Source organism: Rhopalosiphum maidis, chromosome 4 (genome assembly GCF_003676215.2).
Source record: "Rhopalosiphum maidis isolate BTI-1 chromosome 4, ASM367621v3, whole genome shotgun sequence".
NCBI lineage: Eukaryota > Metazoa > Arthropoda > Insecta > Hemiptera > Aphididae > Rhopalosiphum > Rhopalosiphum maidis.
Window position 1 is genome coordinate 37,102,660 of NC_040880.1, and position 16,173 is coordinate 37,118,832.

Sequence of the window (16,173 nt, forward strand, 5' to 3'; positions counted from 1 at the left end):
CTATATAATAATTTAAAGTCAATATAGGTACCTAATCAAATTATCAAAATGTTTGGGTCTAGCCATTTGGGGGGATAAAGCTCGTTAGCCATCCCCTTAGATGCGCCCTTGATAGATATTGATTAAATAATATATTTAATCAATGGGATAGTCGTATAGAGTATATAGACACGTAGATATAATTTATTGGTATTGTAGTATTGTACAATAATATAGGTATAGCCACACAGGCATAGGTATATTATATATTATACTAATATACTATTACCTTAGTGGCTACGTCTAGAGTCTAGAGACCTAGAGTCTAGACTAGTATTTTAAATATATAGCGTACAGGTGTCCCGGTTAAGTGTTTCGAGACTGCAGTACTGGCGTACAAGCCAGTAGATAATTGTTTTGGAATTAAGTTTCAATAATTTATGTCAACAGTTTGTCTTTTACTAAATATTTCGATATCAAAATAATGTTGTTATAATAAATGATAAATTATTCAAGTTGACTACTTGATTAACTGTTTATCATAGACAGTCTACGTCTACTTTAAGATTATTTTTCTGGCTCGGTGATGACAACATGACAAAAATTGTTGACAAATACGCCGTTTAATGTTTTTCCGTTGACCGTTCACTCGGTGTGAGACACACGAGTTGTGTCATCTTTTATTAACATTCGTTTAAAATGTTAGGTGTCCTACAGTTATTGCCTTATTTGGCTATACTCTTCTTTAACTCCTTGTAGGCGTCTATGTAGAATAAATTAGAGGTGTTCATAATATTTTCCAGGATTTATAGTCAGCTGGAAAATTAATATCCTGCAGATAGCATATATCGCTAGGGAGGCATTTTTTTACCCTAACTCATCCGTATTCCGTAGTCCGTAAGCATGTCTATGGTTTATGGGTTTAGGATAAAAAAGACTAATCCGAAACACTTTCTAACTACCTTGAGATTAAGGCACAAGTGTTTATAAACACATGTGTATTTATATAACTGAATAATGAACATTATTGATATGCACATTTTTTTTCCTGAACACTTGTGTTACTGTATATATAAATCTAAGATTCAACTACATATATAGTTGAATCATAGAATAGACGATACTGTCTTAATCTATTCTGTGATTATATTTATTTGAAATATATACTTAATGTTACTTGACGATTTAAAAAAAATATAATATAATATATTAATTTTCACTATAATTTTTAATTTTATTCATTTGCATTAGAAAACTAAAATAACAATTTTAATTATCAGATCGATAAATGTGTAAAGCGACAATATAAACAAATGTTAAAATGTTCATAATCTATGTTAAACTAAAATAGATTTATAAATTATATTTTATAATATGCAGCCAAATAGTATAAAACAATATTAAAAAACAACGCATAATACTTATTATGTAAACATAAAAATAAATAAAAGATTACCTATAGTGCATAAAATGCATAATATTAGTAAAAAAATTATTTTTTTTGTTATTTAATACTAAATATATTAATCTTAATAATAATAAATAAAATTTTAATTGATTATATTATTATAGTTTTTTTTTTTTTTTTTTAATGTGAACAGGTAACAACAATTACAGATCTGATTTTTTTAAGTAAAATAATTAATAAATTATACTTATGACGTTATAACAAACAAAAAGTATACATTTATATGGAAGGAACATATTATTATAGTTATGTTGGAGATATATAGAATATATAATATTAAATGTACTTTTATTTAATTACAGCGCAAAAATAAATAAATTGCATTTTTTTAGTCTTATATAATAAAATGTGATGATGGTCTAAAATGTAATGTAAAAAAATAAGTTTAATCAGTTTAAAATAAATACCCAAAACCATATAAATTCATATAAAAAACTTTTAGTATTATTATAATATTCAATGAAAAATAGCACCTATATAATATAATAGCTACACAAAATCGCGAGGACTCCATTTATGAATAAAATAAATATAGTTTGTACCTACTCACGTTAATAATTGATTACAATATATAATAATAAATGTATGTAATTTGTATATTATTTTCTAATCATACCAATAGTTGAAAAATGTATAAACAAAATCATTTATATTAATTGCAAATTTGTAATATTGGATTTATATTAAATTTTAAATAACTATACATTTTTTATACTCATTGTTATAAACAATGTATAGTTGATAAAAATAAAAAAATAAAAATACGATTAAAAAATGTTTTCTTCATTATTATTTTTAATATTACTAAAAAATTATGAATACCTTTAATTAACATAAATAATGTATATGACTCTACTGACCAAACAAATATCATTATAATTTGTTCTTTAAACTATAATGAAGAAAACAAATTTAATTTTAATAAATTATTCTTTGTAATCAATATATTAACGAAGCATAAAAATATTCATGTTATTTAAATGCAGTTTGGAAGCATTAGTGCATATTTATTTGAGTTCAGTTGTTTGTAAATTATTTGTAGTTTCGATGTCATCTGCTGAAGAATTACGTTTTCGAAGGGATTTATATTTTGACGCAAATAATTCCGATACGTATAATGCCTAAAACATCAAGTTTAATTCTAATATATAAGTACACAAAGTAAATACATAATTAACATCTATATGTATAGGTAGGTATTTCACTATGTTTGGAATTTTTTATAATTTAATCTTTCAGCCTTATTAAGTTTTAAAAATGTTCAAAAGTACAAACATCAGTGAAATACACTACATACTACATTTATAAATATATAAGTACACATACAGAACAGGTTCTTCCAAATTTATTTTACAGAAATTGCTGACATGTATATTAATATACATCTAAATTTTTAACATTTGTAATGTATACAATTATGTAGGCAACCTTGTATGTGTACATATACATTTGAAATTAAATATAAAAATAAAAGGATTATATTTTATATTATACATTAGTAATACCAATAATTGTTCTTTATTCGATGTATACTAAAATATAGTTTAATACAATTACCAACTATGATATTTTGAGAGTTAATTTTGATTTTGATATAATGATATTAGTTATATTGTTAAACTTTTATTATTATTTACTAATAAATAATATAAATATAATGTTTTTGGTTTATTAATTGCTTAAGTTGGAAATATAACGGAAAGGGTGAAATCTAATTGAAAAGACTTTTAAAAATAAATATTTAACTCGTCTTACGGTAGTTAGATATTCCCGCCATTTAAATTGAAAAACTCATTCACATAAAAATATCAACCAAATAAAAAAATAAAAAAAATAGATAGCCAGTGAATGTGTATTATTACTTATCTATCAGTGTTATCAACTACTCGGTAAAAATATAATGTAAATACGTAATAATTATTGATATTTTTTCAAATTAATATAATAATATGAACTATGAACACGAAGGAAAATTTTATCACACTTTTTTCAGCATTCTATTATTATTTATTACACAAACGTGGGAAGTGCGTATACGCTTAAAAATGAATAAAAAAAGAAATCTCTGATTCATCTCAAATTTGGTTATAGAATCAATATTATGAATTATAAAATTGAAAAATTCTTATAATAATTAAGTTCAGTGGTTTTGAAATGTATAAGTATATAAATATATATATGTATACATTTACTAAGATTTTTTTCTTAAATAATAACAGTTATTTAAAATTTGATTTTTGGAATTTTTAAATATGATTAAACACTATTCAAGATTTTTTGTACTGCTTGAGCTGCTTTAGGAGTATTCTATGAAGACACAAGCATACATTTTTCAAATAAGACTAACATTTTTCCTATATATTAAGGGATAATTTTTTTTCAACGTTTTTATAGTTTGTTCTAAGGATACAGTAAAAAGTTGTAATAATATTCAATTTAATACTATACTAGGTTCATTTTTAAATTATAAATGTTGATTAATAATATTAATTACATTTTACGTTTTAAAATTATTATATAGCCCATATCTTCAAAACCTATTATCATTGACCAATTATTCTATTATATTTATTTAATTTTAATTTCATATAATGAAATACTGGGCCCCACTGAGAAGACTCGTGGGTCTCGATTTACCTAGATAGAGTTCGCCATTTATTATAAATGCAATAGTTACCGCTTATTGAACTTACACCAAAGTATTTGTGTCCATTATTAACTGAATGAGTCATTAAAGAAAAGGCCCAAGAATAAAAAGATGTAAAGGAGTACCTAAATATTATTATAAGAAAATTAAAATTGGCTATCTACTATTTTTTTTTTCATTTACTAATAAATATTTATTATAATGTATTTATTTAGGTATCTTAAATGTATGTATTATCATTCATAAAGCAAAAAATGCAAATAAAAAACGATAAAAATAGAAATTGTTTTAAACAATATTGTTTTGTTATTACTTTAATAAATAATGTTAAAAAATGGTTTTAAACATTTTTGATGCGATGAGTAGAAGTAATGATATATACTGTCAATATATTTACGATAAAATTGAGTAAATGGACTAAAAGCGGAAATATCCCCTTAAAAATATATATTGGCCCCATTAACTTATACAGTAAAAGAGTGGGATTCGTAGACTTTATACTATAGTTGAGTAAATCCATTAGACGAATTTTTCCTATGTGTTGGTATACGTGTAAATCAAGACCAGCCTTTTGGCTGTTGAGTCCATAAACCATCCAATAAGCGGCGACTACAATGAATAATTACAACAAAACATAATCTTAAAAAATGATATTTTATAAGAGATCAACAGTTTGTTTTAAAATTGTTCTGATTTAATGGACAGATAATTTTATAAATTAATTATTTTTTAATTATTTGCCTTTTTATTGTTAATGTTATACAATTAATAGGCAATGGTGTTACCTACCTATTTATAGTATTTATAATAATTTATATACGGAGTATGTTTGGTAAAAACAAATTAAACATAAATTGATATTAGGTATGATATTGTGTATATATTTTAGTTGAAACCTATATGCCATATTGGTCCATATCTAGTTTATAAATTAACTTTTTAGACATTTATTTCCTTAAAAGTGGTACGAAAATAATTTACTAAAATTAAAAAATCCATATTTTTTTTTAATTTTATAAATTTTTTTTATACATTTTGTAGTTATATCAGAATTAAATTAGCGACAATAATTAATAATTATTCACTCAATTATGATAACAAACTTTAAATTCTAGTTTAATTATTACTATATCATAAGTAGGTAATTAATTATTAGTAATAATTAGTTTGAGTAAAAAAAAAAAAATCATTATATTATGGTAAAAGACTATAGCTTTTGCGTTCGGCTTGGAATTTAAAAGTGTGTAGATTTGTTATGAATTATGATCTTGCAAAACATAAAAAAAAATTCACCAATTTGAAAATATTTATTTTCTTATTACCATGAACATCTTCATAATTTCATAAACGTATACATATTGTAAACAAATCTAACAAGTATATAATCTAAGTTAATAAGATTAATCAAATTCATTATTTTAATTTTTATCATAAAACATAGAAGAATATTATAAATTAAATTTATATATTTTGAAAGACCACAGTGCTTTTATTTAAAAATTAAGTATTTATACAAAAAAACATTGAGTGGTTTATATGAAGAATTTCTACATCAGTCTTTACATTTTAGCCTTTTGAAGATTTTTTTTTTATTATAACAATTGATCATTTGGCTTACAGTTATAGTAGCAGTAGTAATTCCCAAAATTGTTCCTGCCAATACATCACTCCAATGGTGTTTATAATCACTGACTCGTGATAAAGCACAAAACACTGCCATCACAATAACCACAAATTGAGCTAAGCTTCTTGCCATTCCATATTTAGATGTTTTAACTCGGGCTTGTAAGTATAACTAATATATGCATATAAAACAATTATTAAATTTAAATAAATAAATTAAAATAAGTTAAACAGAGAAATTTACACTTACCGCTAAGTACACCATACAATAAAACGATAATGAAGAATGCCCAGAAGGAAATGATAATCTACTATCGGTAAATTTGCTGGGCCTTTCTCCGTTACATGTAAAATCTTCAATGTATCTCGTTTTATTGATGTCGGAATTACAGTTCACATTAGGCTTACAAATGTCTAAAAAATGAGGTCTCAATCTTCCTATTGTATATTTACCAATATCTGTAGTTAGTTGTGAACAAGCTGCTCCAAATAAAAACCATAATATATTGTTGTACACGGAATACAACCAATTAGGAATAGGTGTTCCCAATAACGAATAACGCGATTGTTCATTGTTTCGCATTGAATATTCAATAAATAAAATCTATAAATATTTTTAAAGTAGGTATTACAGTAATTAGTAATTACTTAATAAAAAGAAAAAAACAAGCACTTATATGGTTTCAAAATGTTTGGTCCATTTTTTTTTTACATAAAATGTTTATAATAAGTCTTGTTTGATAAATTATATAGTCAATAAAGCTCTATTATTATTTATAAATTTAGTATTATGTATTATGCGAACATTTATTATTATCTACCAGCTAATAGTACGTGTGTATTCTAACAATATCTTAAGTCAAAAATTCAAAATTACACTTAAACAAAAAAATTGTAACATTTTAAATATTTTTAGTTTATAATTTTTTTATCTTTAATTGAATGGTTACTATGAGAATTTCATATAATGAATAGATACTACTAACTAATTTAACTAGTATATTTCTACAGTCGCTAATGATATTAATAAAGCAATAAATTATAGGTGTTGATAAAAGTTCATACGTCGTTTCAAATGTTTAAAGTAAAGTACTAAATAATCTAAATTAATTTCGCGCATTTATTAAATAATTGAAATTAATTTAATTAGTTTAATTTGAATTAAAAAGTACGAAAAAATGTTTGAAACAGTGATCTTTGGAATGTTTAGTCATTTAATGTGTAAGAGGACGTAACATCCGCATGTGTTAAATTCATCTTACACACGTACTGCATTGCAAATTTTCGTTTACCAGTTTCAATGGTGTGCTGTTAGTTTTGATATTAGAGCAAATTGACCTATTATAAAATTTAAAGTTAAGATTATCTGGGACCCCACATAGCCTTTTACTGGTGTTATTATTTTTAAGTAAGTAATTATTTTTTTGAAACTGAAGTATTATGTATTTACGTCCTCTTAATGCAGATCCACCAAAAATGAGCAAAACATTCAAGATGACTGTAACGTACACATTAATCGAAAATCGAAATAGTTGTGCCACACGTTTTCCTATCACAAAATTGTGATTGGTATTGGCGCTGTAATATATATACGATTAATAACAATGCCTAAGGTCTAACCACATATTATACAAATAACTGAAATAACGATAGTTAATATTTCTATACAGAGTGATTCAAAAATAAACATTATGCTATGCTTACACAGTTACACCAATTTTATTCTGTATGCGTTTATTTAAATTATGATTTTTAGAATTTTTAAGCACTTAGATTTTATCAGTAGAGGAATATCCTGTGATGGTACAAACTTTATTTTTAATAATGAGAACCACTCATGTAAATTTTTATTTGTATGAATTTTTTAAAATATTCACGCATTCGAATCGAAAAATTAATTTTCTAGTGATTAAACTTTATATCATAGGATAATAATCTTCAATAGTAGTTTTACATAAAATATATAGGTAATATTAAGTTTAGTTTTTAATACACTAAAAAATATTAACAAATTAATATTAATTACGATGATTTTTAAATCATATAGCAATTATGAATTATAATACCTTCCAACAATCCAACATTCTAAACTTGTTAGAGGCTTTTATCATCATAGAGAGTTTTTATTATTAGTAGGTTAAAAACTACTCATTAAAATTTTCTTTTATATACATAAAAAGTTAAAAAAAAAAAATAATATTCTTAACGATCTACAGTAAAAAAAAGTTGGTTCTTGTTAAAAAGTAGTTAGTTTTGCCACAGAAGACTCCTTAAATTACATTAAAATCTAAGAATTTAAAAATATTGTTCTTAAGTACTCATAAATTATAGATGTAATAAAAATGTTAACTAATAAATGTATAATTAAAGCAAAAAATTAAGTGAAAATACTTAATGAATAACTCGGTGTATAAGGAAAAATAAATAAATATGGCTACTAATTAAACTTGTAGGAAAATAAAACCTAAATAAAATAATATTGTGATATGCAGACCTTAGCTAGGTTATTGATGAACGTTGGTTGATGGGTACACGCCACGGGGAGTAAAATATAAATGAATAAACCTTAGAATTTGTTACCAAAAATTAATAATATATTATATACTATATTTAAATGTTTATTATTTTTAATTTATTTAATCATCGTACATAAATGTATTTATTAATAATACAATAATTCATTTTATACGAACATAGACAAAACGTCTTGAGACTTTTCCGATAGATTATTAGTTATTACTTACTACTAATGTGGGCAATCCTAATCCAACTGTATATAATATACTTGATGTAACTGTTGATTCTTTAAATGGATATCGAATAGATTCATCGTTACAAAAGAATCCTCTTTGGTATGGAGAACCAAACATATAAAACATCAATACTGGAAATCCAACTAGAAAAAAATAAATATATTTTTATGCATATATAATATCATGTAAATGTATAAATATAAAATATATATTACAGTTTTAATTTATTTGCTTTGTCTCAGTTTAATATTTATTATTAATTATCATAAATTCATAATAATTATACTTTTTTAATTTCTTATCATATTCGTATTGTATAAGTTGTACAACATTTTATATCTAAAGCTATTTATTTTTCTAACATTTTAGATTTATTATGTTTTAAAACAAAATACAAGCTTTGTTAATATTTCTTTTAGTTTTATTTATAAATTATTGAAAGGCATTATTTCTTGTCCAAATTATTAGGTAGTAATAGACTAGTACTAATCGATCATGTTCAAATATTTCTCACGTTTATCCCCAATGTTTTCGATAACTTTTTATAGAATCATATAGGACTTCATATTCTTTTAACATTCCATTAAATATAATTTTTTTCTATTGTAATAAATTAATTTCTTTTAATTTTTTAAAACCATATAATTCACTAGTCGTAAGACTGAGCATATTAAAATGTCTATAATTATAGTTTTTTTCTTAAATCCTAATTTAATTAGATGTAAACTCTTTATTTTATAACGTTTCTTACTATCATTCATATGTATTATTGTATTAATATGTATACTTAAAATACTGCACTCAAGCCTCGTTAACTTAATAAACAAATAGAAAAAAATAAAAAGTTATCATAGATACTTCGTATTAAATTGTAACAATGGTATTAATAGATATAATACGTAAATGTAATTTAAACAACCATTTTATAGATTAAATTGCAGTAAATAATTTCAATAAAGAAGCGTAATTTTAAAATTATATATGCACAATTCAAAATATAATTAAAGCAATACTTTCTTCGCAGCATAATAAATTTAGGTATACATTCATTCAAACTGCATTATGACATTTAAAAATTAATAATCATTTTGTTTTTAATACACAAATGAAAATAAGAAGGTATAAGTACAAAAATTATATTAGGAAAAAATAGTAAAAAATAAAAAATACTCAAAAAATAAGTATCCAAAAAAAAAGTACGCGTAAAATGTTTAATTGAAGTTTAAACATTTTTGGGGAGAGGTTTAGTTATTTGGATTTTTTTTTTTAACAATAGAAATACCTATACAGTATTAGTATAACTTTGAAGGAAATAGCGGGAAGAAATATATTAAGTTTGTACATAAATACGGGCATAAATACACAGTAAGTATAAGATATTGTTTGTGTACTGTTTGAGGGGGGGTTACTCCCTCACCTTATTTTCACCATTAGACACTAAATTTATTATAACCTGCTATTTTTAAATTCGAGAAAAAAATATGTACGATTTGAATAGACAATATGTCTTTTGTGCTAGATTCAATTTGTTATAAATTATGATAAATAAATAAATACATAGAAATAAATATTTTTTTTATATAACTTATAGATATATTATAATACGTAAGTCTGTTTTGAACATAATAACTTTTTTTAAGCAATTAAGTAATAATACATTTTATTAAATTTTTAAGTTAAAAATTTAACTGTATTCTATATAAAAATGTATTTTATTATGATAAAAAATATTTACCTTAGTGCCTTATGAAAGTTATTTAGATGCTAATACTAGAAAATAACATACTTACACATAGTATTTATAATAGACTTGATCGTAAGTCATAAAAATCAGAATCCTGGTAATAGTGAGGTTTATCCTCCTATAACTTTTTCTTACAATACTTATTTAGAATTATTCAATTATTTTAAATTTTATAATTTATAGAAATATTCTAATTTATAAATATTTTATAGTATAATTTTTTATAATAAAAAAAACATGTTCAAAATATAGTTGTATAGTAACTATGTAAGCCATTAATAATAAAGACTATAAGGTTGAAGGTATGAATGAAAATAAATGTTAAGAATTATCTAAGAAATGATGTATTCGTAAATTGTAAGTACCTACCTACAATAGTAAATTATATGAAATTATATATACATACATTATAATTATACAATTATAAATTTAAGAATTTGACTAATTAGTTAGAATCTATAATAATTAAAAAATTATTATTATCATGTAATAGTAATTTGGCATTTAGCTAGCATATTTAATATGGTACATAGTATTTCAATTTAATTAAAAGAGTCAATTATAATTTAAATTCTTGAGAGTTGAGACCTCGTGTTACTTTAAAACACTACACTATGTTTTATACACATAGCATGCACACACCCACGTGCAATTTACATCATGCAAGTTATTAGTAGCAAATCGTGATTTAACAATCACATCCACATACCTTGTATGTACCTTTTAATAGTGCGAGTCGACGTATATATTTTTGTGCATAACTACACCACTACTTCACTGTAGGCGAAAACAAAATAACATATGAATTATGTTTAGTACGAAAGTACGGTAATATAGTGTGGTGTTTTATAGATTTTAGAAACTATAACAATACCAATTTTTGATTTACGATAATTTGACTTTCTCTGATGGGAACTAGTACATTTAATAAACTTATTTTATTTATATAACAATTTAATTTAATACAAGCATAAGTCACTAGTCCGTAAATAATATGTCTAAATGGAAACTGGGCAGTTTAATGTAAGAAGGTGGGGTGTAAGATATAAGCAATCTCGTTAAATGTACAAAAAAATACGATAAGCAAATGCTTATTTATTTCAATGACTTAAATTAATATGACGATTAATGAAGTATAAAAAACTATTTGAATATTTGCTAGGTAGCCAATTATGTATGTGATAATACATTCAGAATCAATTTGCAAATTAAAATGTAATTATATGAGCATATTGATTTATATATACATGGATTATGAATTTTTTTCATCTTTCTTATATAATACATATATAAAACAATTAGATGTACCAATTTACAGTTATTGAAGATGGGACACAACGGATACATTCTATATAATTTGTACTTATGAATTATGTTTTATAGATTCTTTTAAGTTGATACGAAGTATAGACATATTACACATTCGACGGAGACGATTTCTAACGAAATTGCAGATAACATAAATAACAGTAGGTACAATGAATTTTTTGGGAGAGTGGTTGACAGTAACTATGAGTGACATCACCGAATTACGCTAGTTCAAAACTCCAATAATAATCATTATCGTCCGTAACAGTATTATGTAAAATTGTATTACATAATTATAAAATATATTTCTTTTTTTGGTGGGAGTAAGGAGGAAGGATTTTCTCCTCTAAATGTAATAAAAAATAATAACTGTACTATTTTCGTTTATAAAAATTTAATGTAGTTCAAAAAACTTAGGTATATTTAAATTATGAATAATAAATGATAATTTTATTGCCAAAAAAAGATTCTGTATGTGAAGAAGACGTATAATCTGAATTTTAAACGCTTTTATTCGTTTATTAAATTAAACTGTGCGTACATACGTCTTTTAGACATATTTTTAAATTGTTTTAAGAACAATTAGTGAGTAATAATGTTAATATATCATACCTATAACTTATAAACATAAATTTCAGGAAAAAACCAAATGAATTTGAAAATGTTATGTAATTATAAATAGCTTAAAATTATAGTTTAAAAATTTAAAATTATTTAAAATAAAAATATAAAATTTTTAGATAAAAGCTGATAGGAAGTTTTAAGATTTGTGATTTTAAAAACGTATTATATTAACAAAATAAAAACTTAAGAACTTTATAGCATTATTAATAATATTAAAATATTGTAACATTGTTTCACTCAAAATATTATGCTATGGTAATTATTGAATGTTAGTTTCTCCACTATCGTAAATCATGATTTTTTTTTGATTGGTTTATATGCTTGGGAAAATTGCATCCAATACAGGACACAAATACAATTTAATTATCACTGATTTAAATACTTTATATTATGTTAAAATAAGTTCTATAAATGTTTGTAGAAAATACAAGTCTGTACTGTTTATTCTATTTTGGACAACTAAAAAACAAAACAAATTTATTGAAAAACGATGTTGTACCTATAAATATTTCAGTATTCTCTCTATTAAATTTAACTTAAATAAAAAATAATTTAAATAGTTTCATCAACATTTTCTAAAAAACATAGTTAATTCAAACTTATTTAAAGGAAACATAAGAAATTGTGAATCATTATTCATCAGAACATTATATTTATAACTTTCAAGCTATAGCGGAAAAGAATTATTTGAATCAAGTGAGTATGAATATAAACAAAATAAATTTTGGGGCCCCTAATTGTTGTATTCTAATGTTTTATTTGTATTAAGTATATTATTATAGATACTTCTATACCAGTATTAAATTGAAATAAATTTTTATACTTAATGTAATAATTGAATAATTGCGGCCTGCGGGGCTGTGAATTTATTAAATTGTCGCAATTGAGTATTAAATATATTGTATAAAAGTATACAAAAATATGATTAGTAAATATTTTACGTTATTCATGATTATGTATGTTGTTATTAGTTAGTTCTATATGTTTAAAGATAGTTAGTAATCTAATAATGTAGGGCAAGGATGGAAAATTGTATTAACATTACATGCTAAATAAATTATTGATACCTGATTTTTTTTCCTGCGTGCCTAATGAAAAATATTAAATATATAAATAATAAATATTTATAGAATAAATTTAGACTGTTTGTCATGGTATCGTTTTATATAGTAGGTTATCAATGTTTTTAACAAATTCACTAATTAATTTTTTGAACGGCAACAACGATAATGAAAAAGTGCTTACAATATATTGATCTTCATATTATTTATTATTATTTAAAATAAAATAAAAATAATGAGTATTTTAATTTTTCGCGTGTTATGAATTTGGTATCTCTGATATAGGGTAATATAGGTATGATTATAATACCTATATATATATTAATTACTAATTGCCCATATTTGTAATTATTCTTTACATGAATTTTTGTCAAACGTTATTGCTATACCTTAACAATAACCATTCTATACAAGATAATATACAATATACAACGAAAAATTAATTTTTTCGGGAATAAATCTAAAATATAATATATTGGAGTTAACGTTCACAAAGGAAAATAATAATACGGAAGATAATTGTAGACGTAATAGAAAATTGTTTATTATTATTCAAACTAATTTTTTAGAATTTGATGATTTTCATTGTATATTATACTTGCTTGGCACCAATATGAACGAAACGACTAAACGAGACGAGCATCTAAATATATAATTGTGGAAATGGAAATCTTTGTCACGCGTGTTCTCTGAAACCACTTATCTGACTACCTTGATTTTTTTTTAATAAAAGAGTAAATTGTGGAGTAGGTTTTAAGCCTATTTATGATTTTAAAAATTAATGAAAAATAAAGTTATTAATTTTTTAAACAATTAGCAAATACGCACATAAAGATATTTTTTTTTATCTGTGTAACCAATTATTGGTTATTATTAAGGATTATTATTTTAGTGAATGTTGATGTACTATAACAGAACGCAACTTTATGAGTTGTTTGTTTTTGTTCTAGGATGAAAAAGGAAATAAAATTTGAATGGTTCAATAAGAGAAAAAGAAAAAAATGCTGCTGTTAAATGATCAAAAAAAAAAAACAACGTTGGGTGGTACAGCTAATAGCTATGTAAAGTTAATACGTCGGAAATATAATCTAAACACCAAACCAGAAAACTAAAAATATTATTTATCCACACGTGTTATGCTAAAATGTTACCATTCGGCAACCAACTTGTAACGTGCAATGAAGTGCGCGGGGATAGCTAGTCAAACATTTCTGTATTCGTTATGTTTACATTAATCTTTAAACATCGTTGTTAGTAGTCATAGTGGGCATACCCGTCATAGTCATAGTTTATGGATTAAAATAAATGCAAATATCTATGTATAATATTCAAATGATGCAATCAAAATAACATAAGATGAACATCATCTTAATCCAAAGAAATTGTTATACACAGACCTATAATATGTAGGTATTCTTTGTACTATACTACCTATATTTTAGCTCAGTAGTTATCAACCATTTTTTGTCATAATTTAATATTTTACATCTAATTAAATAAACACAATTGTAATTATAATACATTAATATTAATTAATTGATATTTTATTATTATTATAATAAAAAGTTTAAAAGCCAGGGTACAACTATAGAGAAAGACAATGCTCCAGCACACCAGTTAAAACCACTGTTATAAATATTATAATTGTAAATAATATTAAATAAGTAACCCAATAACTGTCTATTTAAATTCTAGGTTCAACTTTCAAAACCAATGAATTACCAAGACTATATTACGTGTGAAAATTCCAAAATTTAAATAGACTTGTAAAAAATATATTTTAATTGTATTATGGTAATGGTACGGGTTTGGTTTAGGTGGTTTTTTTTTTTGGTAAGAGTACACGACTAAATGCCGTATTTTAATGCCGTAAATGTATTTCAATTTCATTCACAATTTAACAATGGAGAATGCTGAAAGGTATTATAAATAGTAATTTTATAAAATTTAAAATGGTATGTTGCTATGAATATGAATATGATACATCATAATTAATAATGTTTAGTTGTATAGATATTTTAATCAGACTCGTTGACCTGAATATTGACGACTTCAATATAATATGAATGTCGGTAACTATTTAGGTATCCTTTTAAAATTATTTTAACGATCCAGATTATAATTTAAAAAAAAATATCTTTCTTTTTTGTTATTTCCATAATAAATATTTAACTACCTAGGTATAGGGTTATAACTATAGGTTATAGGTATAACTACGACGTAACGTGTGAACTTTTAATACCTATCTATTTCAAAATATATAGTAGTATATTATTCATCCAACATTTAGGGAATTGAGGTCATCCAAAGCGGGTAATATACTAATATATTTTCAGAACATTCAACAAATATATCTTGATAAGCGTTATTTTAGCCATAATAATATTTTTTAACTGATGTATACATTTTCTAACTATTTCTCATTCATTTTAAAATTGTTCGTAAAATCAAATTTAAGCTTCAATAAGCTACCAGTATAATTGGTGTTCAACTTACGATCTAGAACATTTGTTATAAACAGTTAAAAATAAAATAATCATATTGTTCTGTAATTGTGTGAACTATAAAATATAAGGTGTAATTTGAATATAAGCCTAATATATTTGTTATTAAAATATTAGACATGTTAAGTAAGACAAGTTCTTACCTGAACCTAAGCATAATAAATCGACGATAACTTTATGGAATAATTTTTTTGAATCCCTGTCCATGGTCGATTTTTACCCGCAATATGTTCTCAAAATACGTGGTAATATTAATTATTGACTAATAGATTCGTAATCAATAACCGTCCTGTACTGATGTCGGGCGTAAACTAAATCGACTAAATACTAAAATTGACGATAGATAACCGTAACTGATCGGCATAAATGTTATAGTTAATTTTTTATAATCTTTAACCAAACACGATTGGAAGTAGGACGATATTACGTCATAAATGCCGTAGGACAATGTTATTGTTAAAA

At 23.6% G+C, this 16,173-nt stretch overlaps 1 protein-coding gene across 1 annotated transcript; it reads right to left on the reverse strand.

The window, feature by feature from the left end:
• Positions 1–2,303: 2,303 nt before the first annotated feature.
• LOC113548240 (putative phosphatidate phosphatase) lies at positions 2,304–16,154 on the reverse strand. The gene is made up of 5 exons (XM_026949018.1): positions 15,855–16,154; positions 8,462–8,613; positions 5,968–6,321; positions 5,713–5,889; positions 2,304–2,568 (listed from the first exon to the last, which is right to left on the reverse strand). The coding sequence occupies exons 1-5, from the start codon at positions 15,916–15,918 to the stop codon at positions 2,455–2,457; spliced, it is 861 nt and encodes a 286-aa protein (XP_026804819.1). The 5' UTR covers positions 15,919–16,154; the 3' UTR covers positions 2,304–2,454.
• Between the last annotated feature and the right edge of the window lie 19 nt (positions 16,155–16,173).